The following is a 27,094-nucleotide window of genomic DNA, read 5'->3' as shown; positions in this document are numbered from 1 at the left end:
GAGAATTAGAAGTCAGAAGGAGAGGAATAAGAAAGAAGAATAAGAGAGAAGAATAAGAACAAAGATAGGAGAAAGATAAAGGAAGGAAGAACACAGAAAAGCAGAAATAAAGAGAAGAAAGAGATAAAAACCAGAAACGAAGAAAGGAAGAAGAGGTAGAGAGATAGAGAGAGAGAGAGAGAGAGAGAGAGAGAGAGAGAGAGAGAGAGAGAGAGAGAGAGAGAGAGAGAGAGAGAGAGAGAGAGAGAGAGAGAGAGAGAGAGAGAGAGAGAGAGAGAGAAATTCCTCCAAGCAGTGAGAGAGGAGAGGAGGAGGAAGTGGAGGTAAAGGAGAGAAAAAAAAATATGGAGAGAGAGGAGAGGAAGAGGATAGAAAAAAACGAGAGATAGAGAGAGAGAGAGAGAGAGAGAGAGAGAGAGAGAGAGAGAGAGAGAGAGAGAGAGAGAGAGAGAGAGAGAGAGAGAGAGAGAGAGAGAGAGAGAGAGAGAGAGAGAGAGAGAGGGGGGGAGGGAAGAGGATAGAAGACAAACGGAGAGATAAACAGATAGGAAAAAAAGAAGGAAAAGGAAGGAAAGAAAAGTTAGAAGAGAGAGAGAGAGAGAGAGAGAGAGAGAGAGAGAGAGAGAGAGAGAGAGAGAGAGAGAGAGAGAGAGAGAGAGAGAGAGAAACCCTAATGGTAATACAAACAAACAGAAGGAAGGGGAGGAAAGGAGGGAGGGAGGAAGGGAGAGAAAGAAGAAGGGTGATTAAACTTGAGAGATAAAATAAAGAGAGAGAGAGAGAGAGAGAGAGAGAGAGAGAGAGAGAGAGAGAGAGAGAGAGAGAGAGAGAAGGAGGAAGAGGAGGAGGTGGAGTAGGAGGAGGAAGAGGAGAAATAAGCAAATAAGGAATGAAGGAGAGAGAGTTTGAGAGAAAGAGATGGGAATGTGTGGGTGGGTAGTGCCAGAGAGAGAGAGAGAGAGAGAGGGAGAGAGAGAGAGAGGAGTGCCTGGCAACTACGAAGAAGAGTGGCACCCGAGTCAAATCTTAGGCACTAGTGAATGCTTGAAGAGGGGGCTGCTTGCTCACGAACCTCCACTACTACTACTACTACTACTACTACTACTACTACTGGTGTGCCTGCCGCCCGTGATATCTGCTCCCTTATCGTCGAGTGTCCTTGAATTGCATAGAAGTGGAGGATTGTTGTGAGTATATGTTTTTTTGTGTTATTTTTTGTTATTTTATTTGTTTGTTTTTGTTTGCGTCTTTGTTTGTTTGTTTGTTTGTAATGGTCGAAGGGGCTGGTTTGTGCCGTGTTGTGTTGTGGTTCTCTCCTTCTCTCTTTCTTTCTTTCTTTCTTTCTTTCTCTCTCTCTCTCTCTCTCTCCCCCACACACAATCAAACACACACACACACACACACACACACACACACACACACACACACACACACACACACACACACACACACACACAATAACGTAAATTTGTATCAAAATAAATAAACAAAATACCAATAAATAACGTAAATTTGTATCTAAATGAATAAACAAAATACCAATAAATAACGTAAATTTGTATCTAAATAAATAAACAAAATACCAATAAATAACGTAAATTTGTATCAAAATAAATAAACAAAATACCAATAAATAACGTAAATTTGTATCAAAATAAATAAACAAAATACCAATAAATAACGTAAATTTGTATCAAAAAAATAAACAAAATACCAATAAATAACGTAAATTTTTATCAAAATAAATAAACAAAATACGAATAAATAACGTAAATTTGTATCAATATAAACAAACAAAATACCAATAAATAACGTAAACTTGTATCAAAATAAACAAACAAAATACCAATAAATAACGTAAATTTTTATCAAAATAAATAAACAAAATACCAATAAATAACGTAAATTTTTATCAAAATAAATAAACAAAATACCTATAAATAACGTAAATTTGTATCAATATAAACAAACAAAATACCAATAAATAACGTAAACTTGTATCAAAATAAACAAACAAAATACCAATAAATAACGTAAATTTTTATCAAAATAAATAAACAAAATACCAATAAATAACGTAAATTTGTATCAAAGTAAGTATACAAAATGTACCCACCGACCCGGCAACACACACACACACACACACACACACACGCACGCACACAAGGGCATCTGGTACACTGACAATCCACCATGTGAGTGTGTGTGTATGTGTGTGTGTGTGTGTGTGTGTTCTCTCTCTCTTGATATATTATATTATTCGAGAGAGAGAGAGAGAGAGAGAGAGAGAGAGAGAGAGAGAGAGAGAGAGAGAGAGAGAGAGAGAGAGAGAGAGAGAGAGAGAGAGAGAGAGAGAGAGAGAGAGAGAGAGAGAGAGAGAGAGAGAGGGGGGAAGCAAGTTAATTATCATATTCTGGGGTTGTCACTGTCATGTGTGTGTGTGTGTGTGTGTGTGTGTGTGTGTGTGTGTGTCTGTGTGTGTGTGTGTGTGTGTGTGTGTGTTGCTATCCTGAGTGTCACGGTACAAGGATAGCCATGACCACCCTAGTAACATACACACAAACACACACACACACACACACACACGCACGCAGGCACACGCACATGCACACTAAATGAGAGAGAGATAAAGAGAGAGAGGGAGAGGGCAAACTTTTTCAACCCCAAGCAAGTGGCCACTATCATCCTTTTTCTCTTCATCCTTTCTCCTCCAGACTTCAACGCGCGAGGTACCCCAGGGCAGTCACTCTTCCCCCGCACTCTTCCCCGCCATGTCTGACCCCTCGGAGATCCTGGTGCTGGTGGGACGGCTGTTACTATGGGTGGTGGTGACCATCTACTACATCCTGGAGGCCACGGTGCTCTGGTTCGTGCCCCGGAAGTACAAGTTCAAGGATATCCGCGGCAATGTAGCGCTGGTGACGGGCGGCGGTTCGGGCATCGGGCGACTCATGTGCCTGAGACTGGCCGCCGAGGGAGCCATCGTGGTGACCTGGGACGTGTCGGAGGCAGGTAAGAAGGAGAGGTGGACAGCCAGGTAGATTGATAGTTACGTAGATAGATACATAGATAGGGATTCATATAGATAGATAAATATGAAGGTATGGTACTATTAACAACTACAGAAAGGTAGATATTCGTTAGATGGATAGAAACGTGTGTAAACTGATTGACAGGTAAGAATGGAGTTTGATAGATAGACTGATAGTTACCTGAGTAGATTGATAGATAGTTAGATAGATTGTGTTAGTGAGACCGACAGAGGAAGAGAAAAGAAGGGTAGTTACATAGCTAGATAGATCAATAGTTACGTGTTTAGATAGATAGAAAGATAGATAGATAAATAGACAGATAGATACGGTGTTAGTGAAACCGAAAAATGGGAAGAGAAAAGAAGGGAAAGGAAGGGAATGCAGTAAAAAGGAAGGGAAAGAACGGAAAATAAAGGGAGGAAGGGAAAGACATATTGAAGGAACTTTCTCAATCATATTCATTCGTAAAGGAAAAAAATACTTCCTCACGCTTTTACTGACACCGAAAAAAGGAAGAGAAAAGAAGAGAAAGGAAGGAAAAGAACGGAAAATAAAGGAGAAGAAGGAAAAGACGTATTGCAGGAACTCACATTCATTCGTACAGAAAAAAAAAAAACACTTCCTCATACTATTTATACAATTCTGATTTACCGGTCTCTGGCAGCGCCGGCGAAGGGGTTGTGGGGGAAGGAGGGAATCTGGGGTGCTGTTCTTGGCCGTGAATAAGGTGTGTTTAAGGTATCTAAATCTACCCTTATATGTACCTGGTGTTAGTTATTCCTCTGCACACCTTGACTCACGTATCTCCCTTAGAGTTTATTTATCCTGTTTATATTCTCGTTTCTTTTATCTGATTTCCTATTTCCTTGATTTAGTTCACTTTTCTCTTTCCTCGTATCTAAATTTTCCCTTATATATGTACCTGGTGCTAATTACTCCTCTGCACACCTTGACTCACGTATCTCCCTTAGAGTTTATTCATCATGTTTATATTCTCGTTTCTTTTATCTGTTTTCCCACTTTCCATAACCTGATCTACTTCTTAATTTCCTCTTTGTTTATTTGTGTTAGCTTACTTATCATTGCTTTTTCCTTCTTACTCTTTCTCCTTGTTTCTCTATTTACCTTTTGGCTTATTTAACTCTTCCTTTGTTTATCTGATTTTCACTTCAATAACCTGATTTACTTCTTTATGTATTTGTGTTTTCATTTGCCAACCTGATTCACTCTTCTTACCACTTCGTCTTCTACCCCTTCTTCGTGGACTCCTTCAGGTAACTTGGAGACGGCGAAGCAGGTGCAGGAGGCGGGTGGAAAGTGTCACGTGTACACCGTTGACCTCTGTGACCGCAACTCCGTGTACGCCACCGCGGCCAAGGTCAAGGAGGAGGTGGGCAAGGTCAGTAAGGAACCAGTACACAGATCCAATTCAATAGTTAATCTTCGTCACACCTGTCTTCGCCTTTCCTTTCCTATGGTCTTATCTATCACACCTGTCCCACTCTCTCGCAGGTGGACATTCTCATCAACAACGCCGGTGTGGTCACGGCCAAAACCATCCTGGACTCCCCCGATGAAAGTATTATAAAGACCTTCGATGTGAACGCCATTTGCCACTTCTGGGTGAGTCAAGATTGATTGATAGATTGATAGATAGATAGAAAGAGAGATGTTGATAAATATACGGATAGATAAATACTTGCTGTTTTGTTGTTCTTGTTTTTTTGTTTTGTTTTTCTATATCTTCTTCGTTTCGTCTTTCTCTACTACTACTACTACTACTACTACTACTACTACTATTTTTTCTTCTATTGTCCTTGTTCTAGTTCTTCTTGCTCTTCTTCTTCACCTTCCTTCTCCTCCTCCTCGTTCTTTTTTTCTTCTTCTTCCTCCTCATCATCTTCCACCTTCTTCCCAGACCACTAAAGCCTTCATCGGGGACATGCTGGCTGCCGACAAGGGCCACATCGTCACCATCGCGTCCATGGCCGGCAAGTTGGGCTTGGTGACGCTCGTGGACTACTGCGCCTCCAAGTTCGCGGCTGTGGGCTTCCATGAGAGTCTGCAGGTGGAGCTGAAGGTACAAAGGGAAGGAAGGAGAGAGGGAGGGAAAGAGCATGGGTGCGAGAGAGGTTGTGTTGCTGGATTTGGTGCAGAAGAGGGGGAGGGAGTTTACCAGTGAGAGGGATGAAAGAATGAAGATGCTGGTTAACTCTTGCATAATGGATTTGGAGCTAAGGTAGAGTGATGAAAGAATGAAGATGCTGGTTAACTCTTGCATAAGGGATTTGGACAGTATAGGGATGAGTTAAGGTAGAGTGATGAAAGAATGAAGATGCTGGTTAACTCTTGCATAAGGGATTTGAACAGTATAGGGATGAGTTAAGATAGAGTTATGAAAGAATGATGATGCTGGTTAACTCTTGCATAAGGGATTTGGACAGTATAGGGATGAGCTAGACTGCTAGAGTAGAAAGTCGAGTGCAGCTTTCTCTATTTTTAGTTATTGTTCTTACGCATTCTTATTTTTTTCTTGTTATTCTTTTGTTCTTCTTGCTATTGTTCTTTTTTTTCTAATTGTAATGGGAAACCGAACGAAACCAACATAGGAGAACGTTTATCCTCCTCTTCTTCGTCTCGTCTTTTCATCTCTTCTCTCTCTCTCGCCTTCCCTTTACGTATAGCGCCAAGATTCTAGAGTAGGACGGCGCCACAAGACCCAGCAGTTGTGGCACCAAGACCAAACGCCCCAATTAATCCTCATCACCTTGAGCAGCATTTCTCAAGTCTGCTTTATGGCGTGGTGTTCCGTGAATCTCAAGGTGTGTTTCTCTTCCCTCGGTGCAGGTCGCCGGCAAGTTCGGTGTGAAGACAACGGTGGTTTGTCCCATGTTGATCAGCACTGGCATGTTCGAGGGGAGCTATACACGGTAGGAGGGTGTTTGTTGACAGTGTTGTTAGTGCTGTTGATATCGCTGTTGTTCATATTGTTGTTGTTGTTGTTGTTGTTGTTGTTGTTGTTGTTGTTGTTGTTGTTGTTGTTGTTGTTGTTGTTGTTGTTGTTCTTCTTCTTGTTCTTGTTCTTCTTCTTATTCTTATTCTTATTATTCTTATTATTATTATTATTGTTATTATTATCCTTCTTCTTCTTCTTCTTCTTCTTCTTCTTCTTCTTCTTCTTCTTCTTCTTCTTCTTCTTCTTCTTCTTCTTCTTCTTCTTCTTCTTTTGACCTGTATCGCTTTGTATCGCTTCATAGGTCCTCCTCCTCTCGTTCCCCTTTTCTTATTATTTACACACTTTCCTTTTCAGAATTACGCAACTTTCTTAACTGCAATAAAGTCACTTATTTTCACTTATTCATACAGTTTTTGTTCTTCCTCTTATTCTTATTCTAATTATCCTACTATTCTACTACTGCTACTATTACTATGACTGCCACTACTACTACTACTACTTCTCTCCTCCTCCTACTACTACTACCACCACCACCACCACCATTACCCAAGTTCTCCCCCATTTTCAGGTTCTTCCCTATCCTCGAACCGCAGATGGTGGCTGATGAGGCCGTGGATGCCCTTCTCATGGACGTTTCAACCCTGCATCTGCCTCACTACATGTGGATTATGCTTCTCAACCATCTGTGAGTGAAGAATCGTAGTAGTAGTAGTAGTAGTCGTAGTAGTAGTCGTAGTAGTAGTAGTATACACTATTCAAACTAACCTCGCGAAGAAGCTCCACCCCCTTTCTCCAATACGAGTCTCCCATTGGTCAGTATGCCAGGAAGCCACGCCCCTTCTCCATGTCAGGCTGATTCTGATTGGTGGATGCTGGGAAAGGCTTTATATCTCGTTGTTGGTTGCAGAAGTGGCTTAGATGGGGCTTAGTAGTAATAGTAGAAGTAGAAGTAGCAAGAAGTAGGAGGAGGAGGAGGAATAGGAGTAGTAGTAGTAGTAGTAGTAGTAGTAATGATGGTGACCTTTTCAGCATGTTGCCGCAGAAGAGTCTTGACTACTTGGGACACACTCTGGAGATGGGTGACCTCATGAAGAACTTCGTGGGCAGGAAGAAGGCTGACTAGTTCCGTAACCTGTACTGGCACCTACATCCCTTCCCTTACTCCATTCCTTCCCCCTTTTCTCGTTCTTTTTATATATTTCTTCCTTTCCGTTGATTCTCTCTTTCACCCATTTCCTTTTTGTCTTTCTTTTCCTTCTTTTCGTCCTCTTTTCTTCTTCCGCCATATGACCCTGCAGTTGCGGCTCCAAGAATTGACCGCCCCCTTCATTATTCTCCCCCTTTCCACGTTAAAATAGATGTAAACGGCTTTAGAATCTTTCAAATAGTGTTCGATTCTATGTTAAAAATATTGCAACAAGCTTAAAAGTAAGCGTTAGATGTAAAATAGCAACTTGATAGAGGGTTGAAGTGCATCTGAAGTACTTGCAGTTAATTAAAAGGTGCTGAATGCTTAAATGATGATGAAAATAGATACAAAAAGCTTTAGAATCTTTAAAATAGTGTCCGATTCTATGTTAAAAATATTTCAACAAGTTTAAAAATAAGCTTTAGAAGGAAAATAGCAGCTTGGTGAGAGGGAATTGAAATGCATCGAAGTAGTAGGAGTTTGTTTTAAGTTTACAAATTTTCTGCCGAACGAAAATGTTCTAACAGTTGTCATTCATTGAGGTCATAGATAAAGAAAGAGATTGAAGTGTCACATAATAATAACAATAATAATAATAATAATAATAATAATAATAATAATAATAATAATAATAATAATAATAATAATAATAATAATAAAATGATTTCCTGATGGTGGTAGCATTTTTTCTTTCATTTCCTTTAGTTTTACAGTTTGATAAATAGAATAAATCAGTCAGTTCAGCTTATAAGTGTAGTAGTAGTAGTAGTAGTAGTAGTAGGAGGAGGAGGAGGAGGAGGAGGAGGGAGGACGGAGACGGAGGAGGAGGAGGAGGAGGATGAGGATGAGGATGAGGAGGAGGAGAGAGAGAGAGAGAGAGAGAGAGAGAGAGAGAGAGAGAGAGAGAGAGAGAGAGAGAGAGAGAGAGAGAGAGAGAGAGAGAGAGAGAGAGAGAGAGAGAGAGAGAGAGAGAGAGGGTGGGGGGGAGGGGAAGCAAGTTATCAGATTCTGTCTCTGTCCTGTGTGTGTGTGTGTGTGCGTGTTAATGTGTGTGTGTGTGTGTGTGTGTGTGTGTGTGTGTGTGTGTGTGTGTGTGTGTGTGTGTGTGTGTGTGTGTGTGTGTGTGTGTGTGTGTGTGTGTGCGTGTGTGTGTGTGTGTGTGTGTGCGTGTGTGTGTGTGTGTGTGCGTGTGTGTGTGTGCGGTGCTATCCTGAGTGCCATGGTACAAAGATAGACATGACTGCCTTAGTGATAGCACACACACACACACACACACACACACACACACACACATACACTAAAAAGAGAGAGAGAGAGAGAGAGAGAGAGAGAGAGAGAGAGAGAGAGAGAGAGAGAGAGAGAGAGAGAGAGAGAGAGAGAGAGTACAGTTATTCCACCCCGAGCAAGTGGTTACTATCTCTCTCCGTCTCTCTCAAGCTTCCCTCTTTCTCGCTCCAAGCATCAACGCGCGAGGTACCCCAGGGCAGTCACTCTTCCCCCGCACTCTTTCCCACCATGTCTGACCCCTCGGAGATCCTGGTGCTGGTGCGACGGCTGTTACTATGGGTGGTGGTGACCGTCTACTACATCCTGGAGGCCACGGTGCTCTGGTTCGTGCCCCGGAAGTACAAGTTCAAGGATATCCGCGGCAGTGTAGCGCTGGTGACGGGCGGCGGTTCGGGCATCGGGCGACTCATTTGCCTGAGACTGGCCGCCGAGGGAGCCACCGTGGTGACCTGGGACGTGTCGGAGGCAGGTAAGAAGGAGAGGTGGACAACCAGGTAGACTGATGGTTTCGTAGGTAGATGAACAGGTAGATAGATGGTTACGCGGGGTAAATAGGTAGGCAGGTAAGAAGAGGTAGAAATTTTATTCATCCGTAATTGAGTAATACTTCCCTATGGTGTTTTTTTTATGTTTCCGGCTATGGCGTCGGTAGGCTTCCTTGGTGGGGCCCGATGGCCGGCCCCAGCCCGTTGTGGCGCAGGCAAGTGTTTACAATGGCGCCATCTTGCTGGGCTCATACTGCCCCCCGGAGCTCATCAATGACCTCTTTTTTTAGAGGGAGAATCTAGAGTCCGGGTTAACAGGTGGTCTTCGGGGCAACATGTGGGTACTCTTGGGCCACTAGACAGTGACTGAGAAATCCCAACTTGTGGCTGCGGGCGGGACGCGAACCCTCGTCCTCCTGGACGAGGCTCCGGCACGCTAACCACTCAGCCACTCATCCACCGCTGTTGTGATTTATTGTTCTCTGGCTGTGCAGCGCTGGTGGGGGCGCCGACCCTCGGTGTGTCCACACCTGCTGTAGACTCCACAGTATCTAAATCTTACCCCACATGTACCTGCCCTTAATTATTCGTCTTGCACACCTCATGCCTCACTGGTCATGTTTATCCTCTAACCTGATGTCCTCTTCAGAGTCTGATTTACGCTTCCCCTCTTCCATTTTAAGATATTTATCATCCTCGCCTCTGTCCCTCCATTTCTACCATCGCCTACATTTTCTCGTCCTCTTTTTCCTTCCCTCTCATTGCTTTCTCCTTCATTTTCTCTTTCTCGGCGACTCAGGTGTTTGGGGCCAGGCTCTTGAACAGGTGGCTTATAGTGTCCGCACTCCTCCCTCTCTACCTGTTTCGTATCTTGTAATAATATTAATAATAATAAGAAAAAAAAGTCATTCTCCTTCATCTACTTCTTCAGGTAACTTGGAGACGGCGAAGCTGGTCCAGGCGGCGGCTGGGAAGTGTCACGCGTACACTGTTGACCTCTGTGACCGCAACGCCGTGTACGCCACCGCGGCCAAGGTCAAGGAGGAGGTGGGCAAGGTCAGTAAGGAGCCGATGTGCAGATCCAATGAAACGTTACCCACTCGGGGTGACACAACAGAATCTCAGGAGAGGATGCCACCGGTTTGCCACCAGTGAAATGCCAGAATTTGTTGTTTACTATGCTCTAGCACGACCTCTGCGTGTAACGAAACACACGAGAAATTAATCCAGACAAGGAAAGGTTTTGCCGGCGCCGGGGATCGAACCCGCGACCAGCGAGTCGGGAGAGCCACTCCTTTACCAGTCGGCCAAAGAGGTACCCCACTAACAGAGTGAGTTATGGGAGGCTCGCCCATCAGGGAAGTCGCTGTAGTTAATCTTCGCCACATCTATCTTCGCCTTTCCTTTCCTAGTCTTATCTATCACACCTGTCTTCCTCTCTCGCAGGTGGACATACTGATCAACAACGCCGGTGTGGTCACGGGCAAAAGCCTAATGGACAGCCCCGATGATAGCATTGTCAAGACCTTCGATGTGAACGCCATATGCCACTTCTGGGTGAGTCGAGAGAGAGGGAGAAGGAGAGAGAGAGAGAGAGAGAGAGAGAGAGAGAGAGAGAGAGAGAGAGAGAGAGAGAGAGAATTTATATAGATAGATAAATGCTTCTTGTTCTTGATCTTGTTCTTCTTCATGCTTCTTGTTGCCGTTCTTCTTATTCTTGTTCTCATTCTATTCTATCCTTTTCTTTTTTTTTTATTCTTCCGCCTCTTCTACTACTAATACTAATACTTCTTCTTCCTCTTCTTGGTCTATTTCTTCTTCCTCTTCTTCTTCTTTCACTTACTCCTACTCCTCTTCTTCATCATGATCATCTTCCGTCCCCTTCCCAGACCACTAAGGCCTTCCTCGGGGACATGATGGCCGCCGACAAGGGCCACATCGTCACCATCGCCTCCATGGCCGGGAAGATGGGCGGCTCGATGGTTGTGGACTACTGCGCCTCTAAGTTCGCGGCGGTGGGCTTCCATGAGAGTTTGCAGGCGGAGCTGAAGGTACGAAGGGAAGGCACAGTGCGTGGCGTTGCGTGAACTGAACAGATTTTATGACTGGGCGGGGAAATGGCAGATGGAGTTCAATGTGCGAGAGGGATTTAGGGGTCTTAATGAGCTCTGATCTTCATCCAAGGGCACAATGCATTCAAGCTAGAAATCGAGCAAACAGGGCACTGGGATTCATTTCAGGAGCGTAAGCAACAGAAGCGCCGAAGTCATCCTTAAACTATATTTAGCATTAGTTAGACTAATCATAATTATGCGGTTTAGTTCTGGTCACCTTACTATGGAATGGATATAAAAGTGTTAAAATCGGTACAGAGAAGGATGACAAAGATGATTGACGGGTCAAGAAACTTACCATACGAGGAAAGACTCAAACTATTAAACTTGCATTCTTTATAAAGGCGAAGGGTGCGAGGAGACGTGATCGAGGTTTATAAATGGCTGAACGGCTTTAATAAGGGGGATATTAGTAAGGTTCTGATGGTAAGAGAACCGGGTAGGCCACGTGGTAATGCGTTTAAAGTGGATAAATTCAGATTCAATAAGGACATAGACAAAAATAGATTTATCAACGGAGGTGTGCATGAGTGGAACAGGCTGGGCAGTCATTTGTGAGTGACAATACAATAATCACATTCAACAACAGATTAGATAAATTCAAGAACAGTGATGTTAGGTGGGGTTAGGTTTACAGGAGCTACCTTGTACAGACCCACCTTATGTTCTTATGTTCCTATGTTCCTCAAGGTGTGTTTTTGTTCCCTCGGTGCAGGTCGGCGGCAAGTTCGGCGTGAAGACGACGGTGGTTTGTCCCATGTTGATCAGCACTGGCATGTTTGAGGGCAGCTACACACGGTAAGCGGGTGTTGCTGTTTGTGTTGATATCATTATTAGTGTTACTATTTATATATTTTTATCATCATTATTATCACCATTTTCATTATTCCTACTCTACCACACTAATACTGTTTTTATTCCTCCTCCACCTCCTCCTTCTCCTTCTCCGTCTCCTCCTCCTACTTCTCCGCCTCCTCCTCCTACTACTCCAACTCCTCCTTCTACTACTACTACTACTACTACTACTACTACTACTACTACTACTACTACTACTACTACTACTACTACTACTACTACTACTACTACTACTACTTTGCAGATTCTTCCCTCTTCTTGAACCGAAGTGGGTGGCTGATGAGGTCGTGGACGCCATTCTCATGGACGTTTCAACCCTGTATCTGCCTCACTACATGTGGATTTTGCTTCTCAAATTGCTGTGAGTGAAAAACCATAATAGTAGTAGTAGTAGTAATAGTAGTAGTAGTAGTAGCAGTAGTAGTAGTAGTAGTAGTAGTAGTGGTAGTAACAGTAGAAGTAGTAGTAAACGTAGTATACTCTATTCAAACTAACCTTGCAAATAAGCCCCTCCCCCTTTCTTCAATACGAGTCTCCCATTGGTCAGTCCGCAAGGAAGACACGCCCCTTTTCCTTCTCAGGCTCATTCTGATTGGTGGATGCTGAGAGAGGCTTTATAGCTTTTTATTGATTGGAGAACTGGCTTAGTTGGGGCTTAATATTAGTACAGCAGCAGCAGCAGCAGCAGTAGTAGTAGTAGTAGTAGTAGTAGTAGTAGTAGTAGTAGTAATGATGGTAACCTTTTCAGCATGTTGCCGCAGAAGAGTATTGACCACTTGGCACACGCTCTGGACATGGGTGACCTCATGAAGAACTTCGTGGGCAGGAGGAAGGCTGACTAGTTCCTTAACTGTACTGGCACCTACGCCCCTTCCCTTTGTCTTTGCATCAACCCGTTTATCCCCACTGCAAAGTCTCAACACCTTTATCCATTGTCAATACTATAAATGAGTCACCCTTGTCAATCCCCCTGAGTCGCCGGTGTGGAAGTAGAGTTAGAAAAGACAAAAGAGCAACTTCGTAGAGGATTGAAGTGCATATTAAGTACTTTTATATATGAATCGCCCCTGCTAATCCCTTAAGCCGCTGGCGTAGACGTAGAGTTAGAACACTTAGAATACCAACTTGGTGATCGAATTTTGAAGTGCATTGAAGAAGAGAACGTAAAATAGCAACTTGATAGAGGATTGAAGTGCATCTGAAGTACTTACACTTAATTAAAAGGTGCTGAATGCTTAAATGATGATGAAAATAGATACAAAAAGCTTTAGAATCTTTAAAATAGTGTCCGATTCTATGTTAAAAGTATTGCAACAAGTTTAAAAATAAGCGTTAGATGTAAAATAGCAACTTGATAGAGGATTGAAGTGCATCTGAAGTACTTACACTTAATTAAAAGGTGCTGAATGCTTAAATGATGATGAAAATATATACAAAAAGCTTTAGAATCTTTAAAATAGTGTCCGATTCTCTGTTAAAAGTATTGCAACAAGTTTAAAAATAAGCGTTAGATGTAAAATAGCAACTTGATAGAGGATTGAAGTGCATCTGAAGTACTTACAGTTAATTAAAAGGTGCTGAATGCTTAAATGATGATGAAAATAGATACAAAAAGCTTTAGAATCTTTAAAATAGTGTCCGATTCTATGTTAAAAGTATTGCAACAAGTTTAGAAATAAGCGTTAGATGTAAAATAGCAACTTGGTGAGAGGGAACTGAAGTGTATCGAAGTAGAAGGAGTTTGTTTTAAGTTTACAATCTTTAAAATAGTGTCCGATTCTATGTTAAAAAGTATTGCAACAAGTTTAGAAATAAGCGTTAGATAAAATAGCAAGAGATTGAAGTGTCACATAATAATAATAATAATAATAATAATAATAATAATAATAATAATAATAATAATAATAATAATAATAATAATAATAATAATAATAATAATAATAATAATAATAATAATAATAATAATAATAATAATAATAATAATAATAATAATAATAAATGGTTTCCTAATGGTTATTGCAATATTTCTTTCATTTCCTTTTGCCTTATAGTTTGATAAATAATATAAATAAGTCATTTCAGCTTATAACAGCAGCAACAGCAGCAGTAGTGGTAGTAGTAGTGTAAGTAGTAGTAGTAGTAGTAGTTGTAGTAGTAGTAGCAGTAGTAGTAGTAGTAGTAGTAGTAGTAGTAGGAGGAGGAGGAGGAGGATTACGAGTAGTAGTAGTAGTAGTAGTAGTAGTAGTAGTAGTAGTAGTAGTAGTAGTAGTAGTAGTAGTAGTTGAAGAGAGAGAGAGAGAGAGAGAGAGAGAGAGAGAGAGAGAGAGAGAGAGAGAGAGAGAGAGAGAGAGAGAGAGAGAGAGAGAGAGAGAGAGAGAGAGAGAGAGAGAGAGAGAGAGAGAGCGGGGGTGGGGGTGGGGGGGGTGGAGGATGAAGGGAAGCAAATGATCACATTCTGTATTTCTCCTGTGTGTGTGTGTGTGTGTGTGTGTGTGTGTGTGTGTGTGTGTGTGTGTGTGAATGCGCGCGCGTGCAGTCATACACACACACACACACACACACACACACACCACTCCGTGGCGCAGCTGGTTAAAGGATTGCGCTGCCAGGCTTCACGGTCTGACAGGGCGGCGGTTCGAGCCCGCCCAGGCCGGATTCTTTCCGTTGACTAGGAATGGTTACTGTCCCCCCTTGAGAAAGGGGGATGGGGTGTGCGGTGTGTGAGGTTCTGACAGTACCCTAGATCGACGATAAAGAGCACTTGCTCATGTCATGTCATGCTGGTGATCACGAGTCCAACACGTGATCAGGCCTTGGTGGTGAATTACGTATCACGCACACACACACTAATGACGAAAGAGATGAGGGAAAGATATGGAGAGATTACACTTTTTCAACCCCGAGCAAGTGGTTTCCATATCTACCCTTCTCTCTCAAGCTTCCCTCTTTCTCGCTCCAGGCTTCAACGCGCGAGGTACCCCAGGGCAGTCACTCTTCCCTCGCACTCTTCCCCACCATGTCTGACCCCTCGGAGATTCTGGTGCTGGTGGGACGGCTGTTACTATGGGTGGTGGTGACCATCTACTACATCCTGGAGGCCACGGTGCTCCGGTTCGTGCCCCGGAAGTACAAGTTCAAGAATATCCGCGGCAATGTAGCGCTGGTGACGGGCGGCGGTTCGGGAATCGGGCGACTCATGTGCCTGAGACTGGCCGCCGAGGGAGCCATCGTGGTGACCTGGGACGTGTCGGAGGCAGGTAAGAAGGAGAGGTGGACAGACAGGTAGACTGATGGTTACCTAGGTAGATGAACAGGTAGATAGATGGTTACGCGGGGTAGACAGGTAGGCAGGTAAGAAGAGGTAGATATTTCATTCATCCGTAATTGAGTAATACTTCCCTATGGTGTTTTTTTTTATGTTTCCGGCTTTGGCGTCGGTAGGCTTCCTTGGTGGGGCCCGATGGCCGGCCCCAGCCCGTTGTGGCGCAGAGTCTGATGTACGCTTTCCCTCTTCTATTTTTAAGATATTTATCATCCTCGCCTCTGTCCCTCCATTTCTACCATCGCCTACATTTTCTCGTCCTCTTTTTCCTTCCCTCTCATTGCTTTCTCCTTCATTTTCTCTTTCTCGGCGACTCAGGTGTTTGGGGCCAGGCTCTTGAACAGGTGGCTTATAGTGTCCGCACTCCTCCCTCTCTACCTGTTTCGTATCTTGTAATAATAATAATAATAAAAAAAAAGTCATTCTCCTTCGTCTACTTCTTCAGGTAACTTGGAGACGGCGAAGCAGGTCCAGGCGGCGGGTGGGAAGATTCACACGTACACTGTTAACCTCTGCGACCGCAACGCCGTGTACGCCACCGCGGCCAAGGTCAAGAAGGAGGTGGGCAAGGTCAGTAAGGAGCCGATGTGCAGATCCAATTCACTAGTTAATCTTCGCCACATCTATCTTCGCTTTCCTTTTCTAGTCTTATCTATCACACCTGTCTTCCTCTCTCGCAGGTGGACATACTGATCAACAACGCCGGTGTGGTCACAGGCAAAAACTTCATGGACAGCCCCGATGATAGCATTGTCAAGACCTTCGAAGTGAACTCCATCTGCCTCTTCTGGGTGAGTCGAGAGAGAGAGGGAGAGGGAGAGGAAGAGGGAGCGAGTGAGTGAGAGAGATAAATGCAGTTATATGATTTATATAGATAGATAGATACTTCTTGTTCTTGATCTTGTGTTTCTTCATGTTTTTTGTTCTCGTTCTTCTTATTCTTGTTCTTATTCTATTCATTTTTTTCTTCTTCGTTTCGTCTTTCGCGTCTTCTACTATTACAACTATTTTTTCTTCATTTTCTTGGTCTATTTCTTCTTCCTCTTCTACTACTCCTACTACTTCTACTACCTTCTACTACTATTACTACTACTTTTTCTTCTTCCTCTTCTTGGTCAATTTTTTTTTCCTCTTCTACTACTACTACTACTACTACTTCTACTACTATTACTACTACTTCTTCCTCTTCTTGGTCTATTTCTTCTGCCTCTTCTTCTTCTTTTACTTCCTCCTCTTTCTCTTCTTTATCATCATAATCTTCCGTCCTCTTCTCAGACCACTAAGGCCTTCCTCGGGGACATGTTGGCCGCCGACAAGGGCCACATCGTCACCATCGCCTCCATGGCCGGGAAGTTGGGCCGCCCTGGGCTTGTGGACTACTGCGCCTCTAAGTTTGCGGCGGTGGGCTTCCATGAGAGTTTGCAGGCGGAGCTGAAGGTACGAAGGAAAGGCACAGTGCAAAATTCTAGAGTAACATTTCTCAAGTCTGTGTCCCGGCGTGGTGTTGCGTGAACTAAGCAGATTGTATGACTGGGCGGATAAATGGCAGATGGAGTTCAATGTCGGGAAGTGCAGTATTCTGAGTGTAGGTAGGAACAACCCCTCACATAACTATTGCTTAAGTGACGCTCCCCTGAGCCGGTCTAGTAGCGAGAGGGATTTAGGAGTCTTAGTGAGCTCTGATCTTCCTCCAAGGGCACAATGCATTCAAGCAAGAAATCGAGCAAACGGGATACTGGGATTCATTTCAGGAGCGTATAAGCAATAGAAGCGCCAAAGTCTTCCTCAAACTATATTTAGCATTAGTTAGACCTCATCTTGATTATGCGGTTCAGTTCTGGTCACCTTACTATGGAATGGATATCAGAATGTTACAATCGGTACAGAGGAGGATGACTAAGGTGATTCACGGGTTAAGAAACTTGCCATACGAGGAAAGAATTAAACAGTTAAACTTGCATTCTCTAGAAAGGCGAAGGGTGCGAGGAGACTTGACTGAGGTTTAAAACAGATGAAAGGCTTTAATAAGGGGGATATTAATGAGTCATGATGGTAAGTAAGCCGGGTAGGACACGTAGTAACACGATAGTGACATAATAAAACAGATTAGATAAATTCAAGGACAGTGATGTTAGGTGGGGTCAGATTCTTAAGAACTGCCTTGTAATGACCAACCGGCCTCTTGTAGACTCATTGCGTTCTTATCTTCTTATTTTATGTTCCTCAAAGTTTGTTTTCGTTCCCTCGGTGCAGGTCGGCGGCAAGGTGGGCGTGAAGACAACGGTGGTGTGCCCTGTGCTGATCATGACGGGAATGTTTGCGGGCTGCAGCACACGGTAAGAAGGTGTTGCTGTTTGTGGTGTTGGTGTTGATATTATTATTATTATTATTATTATTATTATTATTATGATTATTATTATTATTATTATGATTATTATTATTATTATCATTATTGTTTTTTATCATCATTATTAACACCATTTTCATTATTCCTACTCTACTAATAATGTTGTTTTTACTCCTCCTCCACCTCCTCCTTCTCCTCCTTCTAATCCTACTTCTCCCCCTCACATCCCCCTCCTCCTCCTCCTCCTCCTACTACTACTAATAATAATAATAATACTTTGCAGGTTCCTCCCTCACCTTGAACCGCAGTGGGTGGCTAATGAGGTCGTGGACGGTATTCTCATGGACGTTCCAACCCTGCATCTCCCTCACTTCATGTGGATTATGGTTTTCAACGCCCTGTGAGTGAAGAATCGTAGTAGTAGTAGTAGTAGTAGTAGTAGTAGTAGTAGTAGCAGTAGAAGTAGTAGTAGACGTAGTATACTCTATTCAAACTAACCTCGCGAAGAAGCTCCTCCCCCTTTCCGCAGTACGCATCTCCCATTGGTCAGTCTGCAAGTAAGCCACGCCCATTTTCCGTTTCAGGCTCATTCTTATTGGTGGATGCTGGGAGAGGCTTTACATATTGTCGCTGGTTGCATATAAGCTTAGATGGGGCTTCGTAATAGTAGTAGCAGTAGTAGTAGTAGTAGTAGTAGTAGTAGTAGTAGTAGTAATGATGGTAACCTTTCCAGAATGCTGCCGAAGAAATCTGTCGACTATCTGGGATACCTTTTGGAGACGAACATGATGAAGACCTTCGTGGGCAGGAGGAAGGCGGACTAACTCATTTGCCTGGACTGTCCTGCACCTGCACCTCCTTCCCTTCTTCCGTCTTCCTCCCTCCTTCCCTTCCTTCCTCCCTTTCCTCTTCTTTTCGCTCTTCTGTTTCGTTCTTGCAATTGTTTTATTTCCTCTTTTCCGCTTCGTTTCTTTCTTTACGTCCCTTCCTCCTTCCTTTCTCTTCCCATTCTTTTCTGGGTTCCTTTCTTATATTTCGTTCTTTCAGTTAATTCATATAAAAAAGGCTTTAGAAACGTTAAAATTTGGTCCAATTCTATGTTAAAAGTATCGGAAGATGTAAAAAAAAAAAGTGTTTGATGTAAAATAGGAATTTGGTGATGGAGAATTTGAATACATCGAAGTAGTAGTAGTTTGTTAAAGCGTACTAAGTGTGTCTGCCGTACGAAAATGTTCTAACTGCTGTCATTCTTTGAGGTCATAGATTAATAAAGAGACTGAAGTGTGTGACAGTATTTTATTCACAGTCAATAATAATAATAATAATAATAATAATAATAATAATAATAATAATAATAATAATAATAATAATAATAATAATAATAAATGATCATCCTGTGGTTATTACAATTTTTTTTTTCTTCACTTTCCTTTGTTTTTTCAGTTTGATAATTACAATAAATTAGTCATTTCAGCTTATAACAGTAGTAGTAGTAGTAGTTGTAGTAGTTGTAGTAGTTGAAGTAATAGGAGTAAGAGTAAGAGAGAGAGAGAGAGAGAGAGAGAGAGAGAGAGAGAGAGAGAGAGAGAGAGAGAGAGAGAGAGAGAGAGAGAGAGAGAGAGAGAGAGAGAGAGAGAGAGAGAGAGAGAGATTACAAATACTGGGAATGACCCAAATATCACAATCGACACTTGAACATATTTACAAATCCTTCCATCAATATCCCTTACTTACTCGCCTTGGTATATATGTGTGTGTGTGTGTGTGTGTGTGTGTGTGTGTGTGTGTGTGTGTGTGTGTGTGTGTGTGTGTACTGTTCCATATGTGTACTTATATGTGTATGTGTTCCTCTGTGTACGTGTGTGTGTGTGTACGTTTCCATATGTGCGTAACTATAATCATGTGTACCTATATATATATGACTGCGTAGACTACGGGTTATGTGTGTGTATGTGCGTGTATGTAAGAAGAATATATCAGTGTGTGTGTGTGTGTGTGTGTGTGTGTGTGTGTGTGTGTGTGTGTGTGTGAAGTCACGAGCGCCCTCTACCTCTCGTTTACACAGAATTACTCTCTCATGATACGCCTCGAACCCACACTTAGCCTTGTCAATAGATACCGAGGCGTGTGAGGTGCTGGGCCAAGGCGTTAGATTATACATAGACACACGCGAGACGGAGAAATACATGTAGAAGGAAAACCATATGAAATACACCTAAAATTACAGCTGTTTCTTCTTCTCCTAAATACAGTAAAGAAAAGTACATGTAGAAGGAAAATCATATGAAATACACCTAAAATTACTGCTGTTTCTTCTTCTCCTAAATACAGTAAAGAAAAGTACATGTAGAAGGAAAATCATATGAAATACACCTAAAATTACTGATATTTCTTCTTCTCCTAAATACAGTAAAGAAAAGTACATGTAGAAGGAAAATCATATGAAATACACCTAAAATTACTGCTGTTTCTTCTTCTCCTCTTCCTCCTCCTCCTCTTCCTTCTCTTTCTTCCTATACTAATCGTTTGGTTGACTTCTTTTTCTTCCTAATATGAAATCCGTGGCACTAAGACTCATTTATACCCAAAGAAATACTCGAGAAAGGAAGGAAAACCATATGAAATACACCTAAAAGTACTCCTACTTCTTCTCCTCCTCTTCCTCCTTCTCTTTCTTCCTATACAAATCATTTGGTTGACTTCTTTTTCTTCCTAATATGAAATCCGTGGCACTAAGACTCATTTATACCCAAAGAAATACTCGAGGGACTAATAAAAGCCACATAACATACTCCTAAAACCAGTATTACTTATTTTCCATTAGGTTTTGTTGATATATTTATGTTCCTAATATAAGATCTGAAGCCCCAAGAATCGTTTACTACCAAGGGCGTTTTAAGTATCTGTACCATTCGTCTTTGTCTCCTTATTTTCGTATTGTTTTCTCCTATTACTTCTTTTCCACTGGCTTCGTTGGTCTCCTTTACGTGATCTGACACACCAAGATGCGTTAACCATCAAGGGACCTTTTAATATCTGCGTCATTCTCCATTTCTCCTCTTTTCCGTGTTTTCTCCGTCTGGTTCTCTTAGATATCTGCGTCATTCTTCATTTTCTCCTCTTTTCCGTGTTTTCTCCGTCTGGCTCTCTTAAATATCTGCGTCATTCTTCATTTTCTCCTCTTTTCCGTGTTTTCTCCGTCTGGTTCTCTTAAATATCTGCGTCATTCTTCATTTTCTCCTCTTTTCCGTGTTTTCTCCGTCTGGTTCTCGCCCTGGCTTTACTAATACACGAGGAATGTCTGTCAGTGGCGCTTGGGTGACGCAACAACATCGATCTTTCGCACCGAAGACTCACCCGCGGCTCATGTCCGGCGAAGTCGTGAATCCTTCCTCAACGCTGGAACTGGAAGCGTCTCACCACGATCGCCACCTCTCTTACGTCCCCTTCGTTTCTTCCCTCCTCCTCCTCTTCCTTCAGTCCCTTCCTCCCCTTCCTCCAGCCTCTTCGTTTATTGGCTTCTTCCTCCCTTCCTTCCTTCCTTCCTTCATCTACGTTCTTTGTTTTTAGTGTGGGTGATTTGTTTGGTCTTTGGCTCGTATACTTGTTTGAGTTCGTCGCCTTCACCTCCTCCTTTCTGTCTCCATCTCCTCTTCTTCCTCCTCCTCCTCCTCCAGCTCCTCTGTTTGTTTGCCTCTTCTTCCTTCCTTCGTTTGGTTCCCTTTTCTTCCTTCCTTCGTCTCTTTGTTTTTTTGTGTTCCTTCCTTCCTTCCTTCCTTCCTCTTTGTGTTTCTTCTTTCATGGCTTTGTTTTCGTGTTCGTAATTTGCTTGTTTTTTCGTCTTAATATTGGTTTGGTTTCGTGTGTTTTGTGAGCTTTCGTTTGTTGGATAATCTTACGGTAGAAGAAGAGTAAAAGAGATTGTCATAAGAAAAGGAAAGCTAGTGTGACCGAAGGCTAAAGAAAGTTAAAACAAAACACAGAGAAAGTTAATTAACGGGAAGAATTAATTAAAGGCTTTACTATAATAGAGAAAAAACACTTGAGAAAAATATATCTAGTAAAGAGAAAAAGGGAAAAAAAACTTGACGAGAGGGAAAAAACTTGAGGAAAACTTGAAAACTTGAGGAAAGGGAAAAAAACGAGGAAAATATATATAGTAAAGAAAAAACAGGGAGTCTTCAGTATCTCCCTTCCTTTCTTTCTTCCTTTGTATCTGTTTTCCTCTTCAACGATGTGAGTGACTTCGATGCTACAAGAGAAACGGTAAGTCGAACACACACACACACACACACACACACACAGAGAGAGAGAGAGAGAGAGAGAGAGAGAGAGAGAGAGAGAGAGAGTAATTTAACCTTCCCTTTCTTTCCGAACAGAATAAAAAATGAAGTCACGTCGTTTTCAGGGGTCACTTGCGTCCTTTTTCCTCGTTCTCGTCACTTTCATTGGTAAGTTTATTGCTTGTAAGTCATTTTTATTATTGCTACTATTAATTCTGCTATTATGTATCTCTATGTATCCCTATGTATCATTATGTATCCTTGTGTATCCTTATGTATACTTATGTTCTATGTATCCTTATGTATTCTTATGTATCCTTTGTTATTTATGTATTATAATGTCCTTATGTATCCTTAAATATTCTCCCCATATCTATGTATCCTATTGTCTTTATGTATCCTTATCTATCACTGTATGCATCCTTGAGTCTTTATCCTTAAGTGTATCCCTGTGTCCTTATGTATCACTGTATGTATCCTTCTATCCTCATGTATCCGTCTATTCTTATGTGTCCCTGTGTCCCCTTGTGTCCCCCTCAGCCGTGTGCGGGCGCGCGGGCGTGTCGGGGATGTCGGAGCGGGCGGGCGAGGAGGGCGTGGACCAGGTGAAGGTGTTCGCCATGCAGCTGGACATGTGGGCGCCGCCAAGGGACGACGTGCTTATCAGATACAACCTTACCGACCACTTCAAGGAGGTAAAGGGGGGGGGGGGGGAGGGGGTGGTGGTTGTGGGGGGGGGGAAGGGGGGGTGGGGGTTGGGGGGGGGGGGGACGGGGGGGTTGGTGTGGGGGGGGAGGGAAGGGGGTGTTGGTGTTGGGGGGGGGAGAAGGGGGTGTTGGTGTTGGGGGGGGGGAAGGGGGTGTTGGTGTTGGGGGGGGGAGAAGGGGGTGTTGGTGTTGGGGGGGGGGAGGGAGGGTGTGGGATGTGGGCAGGTGTTTGTGGGTATGTATGGTTGGGCAAGTGGGTGTGTTCTTCTCCTAGTTCTCGTTCTTCTTGTTCTTGTTCTTCTCATTGTTCTTGATTTCCTAGTTATTGTTTTTGTTCTTCACAGGGGGATGTGTCGGAGTTTCCTGAGGTGACGGTGTGCCTGCGTGCCCGCCCCGTGGTCCTCATGAGCTACGAGAGTCACATATCTATCGCCACCTCGGACCAGGACAACGATGTTCTACATATGTGTAAGTGGAAGCTCTGTTATCGCCTACGCTCTATACCTCTCTCTTTATCTGTGTGTCTGTCTATCTATATCTCCTCTTCATCTCATTCCTATGCTTCCCTCTGGTGCAGACCGCCGCGGAGAGCATCACGGCTTCTACTACAACGGTGTCCGCCAGTATGGGTTCCTTAACATGACCAACGACATCGGCCTTCACCAGTGGAGTCACTACTGCCACAACTTCCACCACGGGGAGTACCGCGCTTACATTCACGGGGAGCTAGCGGCGAAAGGGCCCTTCAGCGTCCCTCACAAGGTCCCTCTACCGGTCAAGGGCATTATAACCATCGGGCAGGAGCAGGACCTTCTGGCGGGGGGGTACGACACCGACCAGAGCTTCCGCGGTCACATAGCACAGATCAACATCTGGAATAGATCCCTGACGCCGGAGGAAGTGCGGGTCCAGGCGGGATGTTCCAAGTCTCCAATCGGCAACATCTTCTCCACAGACAGAGAGGCGGTGGAGCTTCTCGGGGGCGCCACGATGGAGTTGGTGGATCACTCGTCCTTCTGCCGTAAGGAGGTGGAGTACGTGATCTTCCCCGAGGCGCGGTACATGGCAGAGTCCCGGCTAATTTGCAACAGGATCGGGTATGAGGTCTACACGCCGGCAAACCGCAAAGACAACATCCATCTCCACCAAGAATCGCTGCGTTTCGCCGAGCACTGCCTCTCCAACTATCATCTATGGATCGGCGTGACGGACCAGGAGGAGGAGGACGTCTGGAGGAAGTTCACGGATAACTCAGTGGCCGAGACGCAATTTGAGTTGAATGAACCGAACGGAGGCACCGGGGAGAACTGCATGCTGATGTTCCTGCCTAACGGTCTCTGGGTGGACACTTCCTGCGTGATCAAGTGGCCGGCGTGCGTCCCTTGCGAGGTGTCCAGACGGTCGCCGTTGCGTCTTCGGGGGTTTTGCTTCTCCAACGAGGCGGAGACCTACTACGAGGTGCTGGGCTACCGCGGGGAGAAGCCCTACCTGCACGGCTACTACGGCTTCATGGTGTACCGCAGCGGCAACTACACGTGGGAGATGTACGACACGACGGTGGGCGAGGTGGTCTGCGTGCTGGATGTTCCCTCTAAGGACTCCTACCCCATCGGCCGAAACACGTGGACGCTGCGCCGCTCCATGTGCAACTACCTCATCGGGTCGCACATTCCGTTGAGCTTATCCATCTGCGACAACGATGAGTTCACGTGCGCCAACGGGGACTGCATACCCAAGGAGAAGCGATGCAATGCCAAGGACGACTGCACTGACCTTTCCGACGAGGAGGACTGCATCTTCTTCACTCTACCGAAGGGATATCGTTCAGAGCGCCCCCCGGACAACCAAACAGAAGGTCTCCCCATCAATCTCAAAGCTAGGGTGGAGGTTCTTCGCTTCATGGAGATCTCTGACATCCGAAGAGTCATCAACGTGGAGTTCACAGTGGGTATAACCTGGAATGACCCGCGTCCGAAGTACTACAACCTCGGAGACACGCTGGAGTGGAACAAGCTGTCGGAGGTGGATAGGATGAAGTTGTGGGCGGCGAAGCTTCAGTTTCCGAATGTGTACGATGGGAATATCAAGCTGCTATCGGAGGACCTGTACTTGAACAAGATCGCTGGACCGCTGGAGCCAGACTACAACGCTGTCAGGATGGGTGAGGAACAGTAGTCGAGGTAGTAGTAGTAGTAGTAACAGCAGTAGCAGTAGTAGTAGTAGTGGTAGTAGTGGTAGTAGTAGTAGTCGTTTTTATTGTTATAGTATACTTAATTGCATCTTGTTTTCCGTTTGTTTACCTGTTTGTTTGCCTGTATATTTACGTGTCTGTTTCATCGCCTTTTTCAGACACCGTGTATGGAGGAAAGTCCGCCATGATAGTACAAAAACTACACTACAGGCAAGTACAGAAGTAGTAGTAGTAGTAGTAGTAGTAGTAGTATATAGCACCTTTCATTTTCTCCTAGTACCAACTACCTCACACTTCCCTCATCCTCCTCTTCCTTCATAACCTTCTTCCTATACGTTTTCCTTTTATCCACTTCTCTCCCTCCACAGTGGTATCTTCGCCTGCACCTTCGACGTGTTCTACTACCCGTTCGACACCCAGCAGTGCTTCCTCCAGCTCCAGTTATCGGTGAGGCAGGAGTTGGTCAAGTTCTCCGGGGACATGGCGAACGTCTTGTACCTTGAGGATCCCAAGCTGCCCGCCTACTTCCTCAAAGACATCTTCATCACCGTGCTGGAGAGTGGAACCAACGAGACCAGATACTCATTGTTGAACGTGAGTGATCCCTGACGCCGGAGGAAGTATGGGTCCAGGCGGGATGTTTCAAGTCTCCAATCAGTCTCTTACATTTACCGACTTCCGACCCCAAATCTGTCTCCTGGTCCCTAATAACGAGACTCACTTATATTTATCGTTAAAATAGTTAGTTCCTGATGTTTCTTGGCAATAGTTAGGCGTCAGAAACCGGTAAATACTATGCTCTGAGTACGATAATCTGGCAACGGGAAGAGAGGTAGAGAGGGAGAGAAGGTAGACACAAGAGAGAGAGAGAGAGGTAGCAGTTCCCTTCGCTCCCTTCAGGTTGAGTTCGTGCTGACGCGTCGCTGGAAGATGATCGTGTTGACCGTGTACCTGCCGACGGCGATGTTGCAGCTGGTGGGCTACACGACGCTCTTCGTCAACGTGGCCCTTATGGACGTACGTGTGTGTGTGTGTGTGTGTGTTTGGGGGGGGGGGGGGAGGGGGGGGGCTTGGAATGAGTCCTTGTGTGTGCGTTTCTGTGTGTGTTTGTATTTGTGTGTAAGTTTCTGCGTGTCTTGTGTGCGTTTCTTCATGTACGTTTTCTTCTTCATGTACGCAGATTAGCATTACTGTTCGTTTGTTTGTTTTCGTGTGTACGTTTCTGCGTGTGTGTATGGGGGTATGTGTACGTTCCTGTGTGTACCTTTTTCCTTCGTGTACGTAAATCCGCATAGCCATCAGTTTGTCTTTGTGTAAGTTTATTTGTGTGTGTGTATGTGCGTTTCTTCATGTACGTTTCTTCATGTCCGTCTCTTCTTCGTGTCCGCAGGTCCGCATGGCCGTCAGCTTAACAACCCTGCTAGTGCTGTACACTCTCTTCAGCAACACGTCTGACGCTCTTCCGATCACCGCCTACGTCAAGCTCATAGACGTGTGGTTCTTCTTCTGCATCTTCCTCCTCTTCTTTATCATCGTCATCCACACCGTCGTCGAGCACATGGTCAACCTCAGCGAGAACAAGCACTTCACCCAAGTCCTTCCCTTCGACCCAAGACGCACCACTGAGAAGAGCATGCGTCCGTCCTCCCCCGAAGCTGAGCGACTACTGTTCTTCTGTCGGTATATCTGTGTTCCAGGCATCATATTTATCTTTAACGTGATATATTGGGGTTTAGTGTTCAGTGAGACCTTCTGAATAGGGAGTTATCGTCTGCCCTCCCCCGAAGCTGAGCGACTATTGTTCTTCTGTCGGTATATCGTGGTTCCAAGCATCATATATATCTTCAACGTGATCTACTGGGGTTTAGTGTTCAGTGAGACCTTCTGAATAGGGAGTTATAGCTGTAGGTATTGTCAAAAGCCTCCACCCCTTACATCAGCTGTTTCCAGAGGCCGAAAAGAAGATCAGTCAGGTTATAATGAGTGGTTTGTTTAGGTTCGCGGTACAGAAGAGGGTCAGACTACCAGAGGGTTATAAAACTACCCCTGGAAATGCCCTGAACTCGTGGGAAAGCCTTGTCATATATGTGTGGAGATGGACAGATAGAGAGAGAGAGGGAAGGAAAGAAGGAAAGAGAGAAAAAGAAAGAAAAGAAAGAGGGAGGATAGAAAAAAGGAAAAAGTCAACCCAATCAGTTAAAAAAAATATGGAACCGTAAATAGATAGATAGATAGAGAGAGAGAAGGAAAGAAAGAAAAAAAGGAAGAGAGAAAGAAAGAAAAGAAAGAGGAAGTATAGAAAAAAAGAAAAAGTCAACCCAATCAG

General features: G+C 44.0%; 3 protein-coding genes across 17 annotated transcripts; all 3 read left to right on the top strand.

Annotated features, from left to right (window-relative positions):
* The first annotated feature begins 962 nt into the window (after positions 1-962).
* Positions 963-13,586, top strand: LOC126999541 (short-chain dehydrogenase/reductase family 16C member 6-like). Of its 14 annotated transcripts, XR_007753415.1 has the most exons (10): positions 1,017-1,187; positions 2,715-3,012; positions 4,307-4,431; positions 4,545-4,655; positions 4,951-5,112; positions 5,880-5,962; positions 6,557-6,673; positions 7,018-7,490; positions 13,143-13,317; positions 13,493-13,586. XR_007753415.1 is itself a non-coding variant. In XM_050862269.1 (8 exons), the coding sequence occupies exons 2-8, from the start codon at positions 8,693-8,695 to the stop codon at positions 12,758-12,760; spliced, it is 933 nt and encodes a 310-aa protein (XP_050718226.1). In that variant the 5' UTR covers positions 967-1,187; positions 8,637-8,692; the 3' UTR covers positions 12,761-13,586. The 14 variants fall into 14 exon arrangements, 8 of the variants coding, with proteins under 8 accessions (XP_050718229.1, XP_050718226.1, XP_050718228.1 ...); XR_007753418.1 differs by lacking the exons at positions 7,018-7,490; positions 13,143-13,317 and adding an exon at positions 12,667-13,142 and having other exon boundaries at positions 1,015-1,187; XR_007753417.1 differs by lacking the exons at positions 7,018-7,490; positions 13,143-13,317 and adding an exon at positions 12,667-13,142 and having other exon boundaries at positions 1,015-1,187; positions 13,318-13,586.
* Positions 13,587-14,857: 1,271 nt separating this feature from the next.
* LOC126999542 (epidermal retinol dehydrogenase 2-like) lies at positions 14,858-18,873 on the top strand. 2 transcript variants are annotated; one of them, XM_050862273.1, is made up of 7 exons: positions 14,858-15,175; positions 15,686-15,810; positions 15,921-16,031; positions 16,516-16,677; positions 17,494-17,576; positions 17,871-17,987; positions 18,321-18,873. In XM_050862273.1, the coding sequence occupies exons 1-7, from the start codon at positions 14,935-14,937 to the stop codon at positions 18,409-18,411; spliced, it is 930 nt and encodes a 309-aa protein (XP_050718230.1). In that variant the 5' UTR covers positions 14,858-14,934; the 3' UTR covers positions 18,412-18,873. The 2 variants fall into 2 exon arrangements, with proteins under 2 accessions (XP_050718230.1, XP_050718231.1); XM_050862274.1 differs by lacking the exons at positions 17,871-17,987; positions 18,321-18,873 and having other exon boundaries at positions 17,494-17,580.
* Positions 18,874-20,927: 2,054 nt separating this feature from the next.
* Positions 20,928-26,988, top strand: LOC126999539 (uncharacterized). The gene is made up of 9 exons (XM_050862208.1): positions 20,928-21,853; positions 21,967-22,038; positions 22,411-22,565; positions 22,922-23,045; positions 23,155-24,738; positions 24,927-24,978; positions 25,137-25,362; positions 25,669-25,785; positions 26,159-26,988. The coding sequence occupies exons 2-9, from the start codon at positions 21,975-21,977 to the stop codon at positions 26,522-26,524; spliced, it is 2,688 nt and encodes an 895-aa protein (XP_050718165.1). The 5' UTR covers positions 20,928-21,853; positions 21,967-21,974; the 3' UTR covers positions 26,525-26,988.
* The last annotated feature ends 106 nt before the right edge of the window (positions 26,989-27,094 follow it).

Source organism: Eriocheir sinensis, chromosome 16 (assembly GCF_024679095.1).
Source record: "Eriocheir sinensis breed Jianghai 21 chromosome 16, ASM2467909v1, whole genome shotgun sequence".
Classification (NCBI taxonomy): domain Eukaryota; kingdom Metazoa; phylum Arthropoda; class Malacostraca; order Decapoda; family Varunidae; genus Eriocheir; species Eriocheir sinensis.
This window is presented reverse-complemented; position numbering and strand designations above follow the sequence as displayed.

Coding starts and splice junctions, on each gene's coding strand:
- LOC126999541 (XM_050862269.1), top strand. CDS start 8,693: ATGTCTGACCCCTCGGAGATCCTGGTGCTGGTGCGACGGCTGTTACTA. Junction 8,934..9,880: donor CTGGGACGTGTCGGAGGCAG/GTAAGAAGGAGA, acceptor CTACTTCTTCAG/GTAACTTGGAGACGGCGAAG. Junction 12,280..12,666: donor ATTTTGCTTCTCAAATTGCT/GTGAGTGAAAAA, acceptor TAACCTTTTCAG/CATGTTGCCGCAGAAGAGTA.
- LOC126999542 (XM_050862273.1), top strand. CDS start 14,935: ATGTCTGACCCCTCGGAGATTCTGGTGCTGGTGGGACGGCTGTTACTA. Junction 15,176..15,685: donor CTGGGACGTGTCGGAGGCAG/GTAAGAAGGAGA, acceptor CTACTTCTTCAG/GTAACTTGGAGACGGCGAAG. Junction 16,678..17,493: donor GTTTGCAGGCGGAGCTGAAG/GTACGAAGGAAA, acceptor CCCTCGGTGCAG/GTCGGCGGCAAGGTGGGCGT.
- LOC126999539 (XM_050862208.1), top strand. CDS start 21,975: ATGAAGTCACGTCGTTTTCAGGGGTCACTTGCGTCCTTTTTCCTCGTT. Junction 22,566..22,921: donor TTACCGACCACTTCAAGGAG/GTAAAGGGGGGG, acceptor TGTTCTTCACAG/GGGGATGTGTCGGAGTTTCC. Junction 25,363..25,668: donor CCAGATACTCATTGTTGAAC/GTGAGTGATCCC, acceptor CGCTCCCTTCAG/GTTGAGTTCGTGCTGACGCG.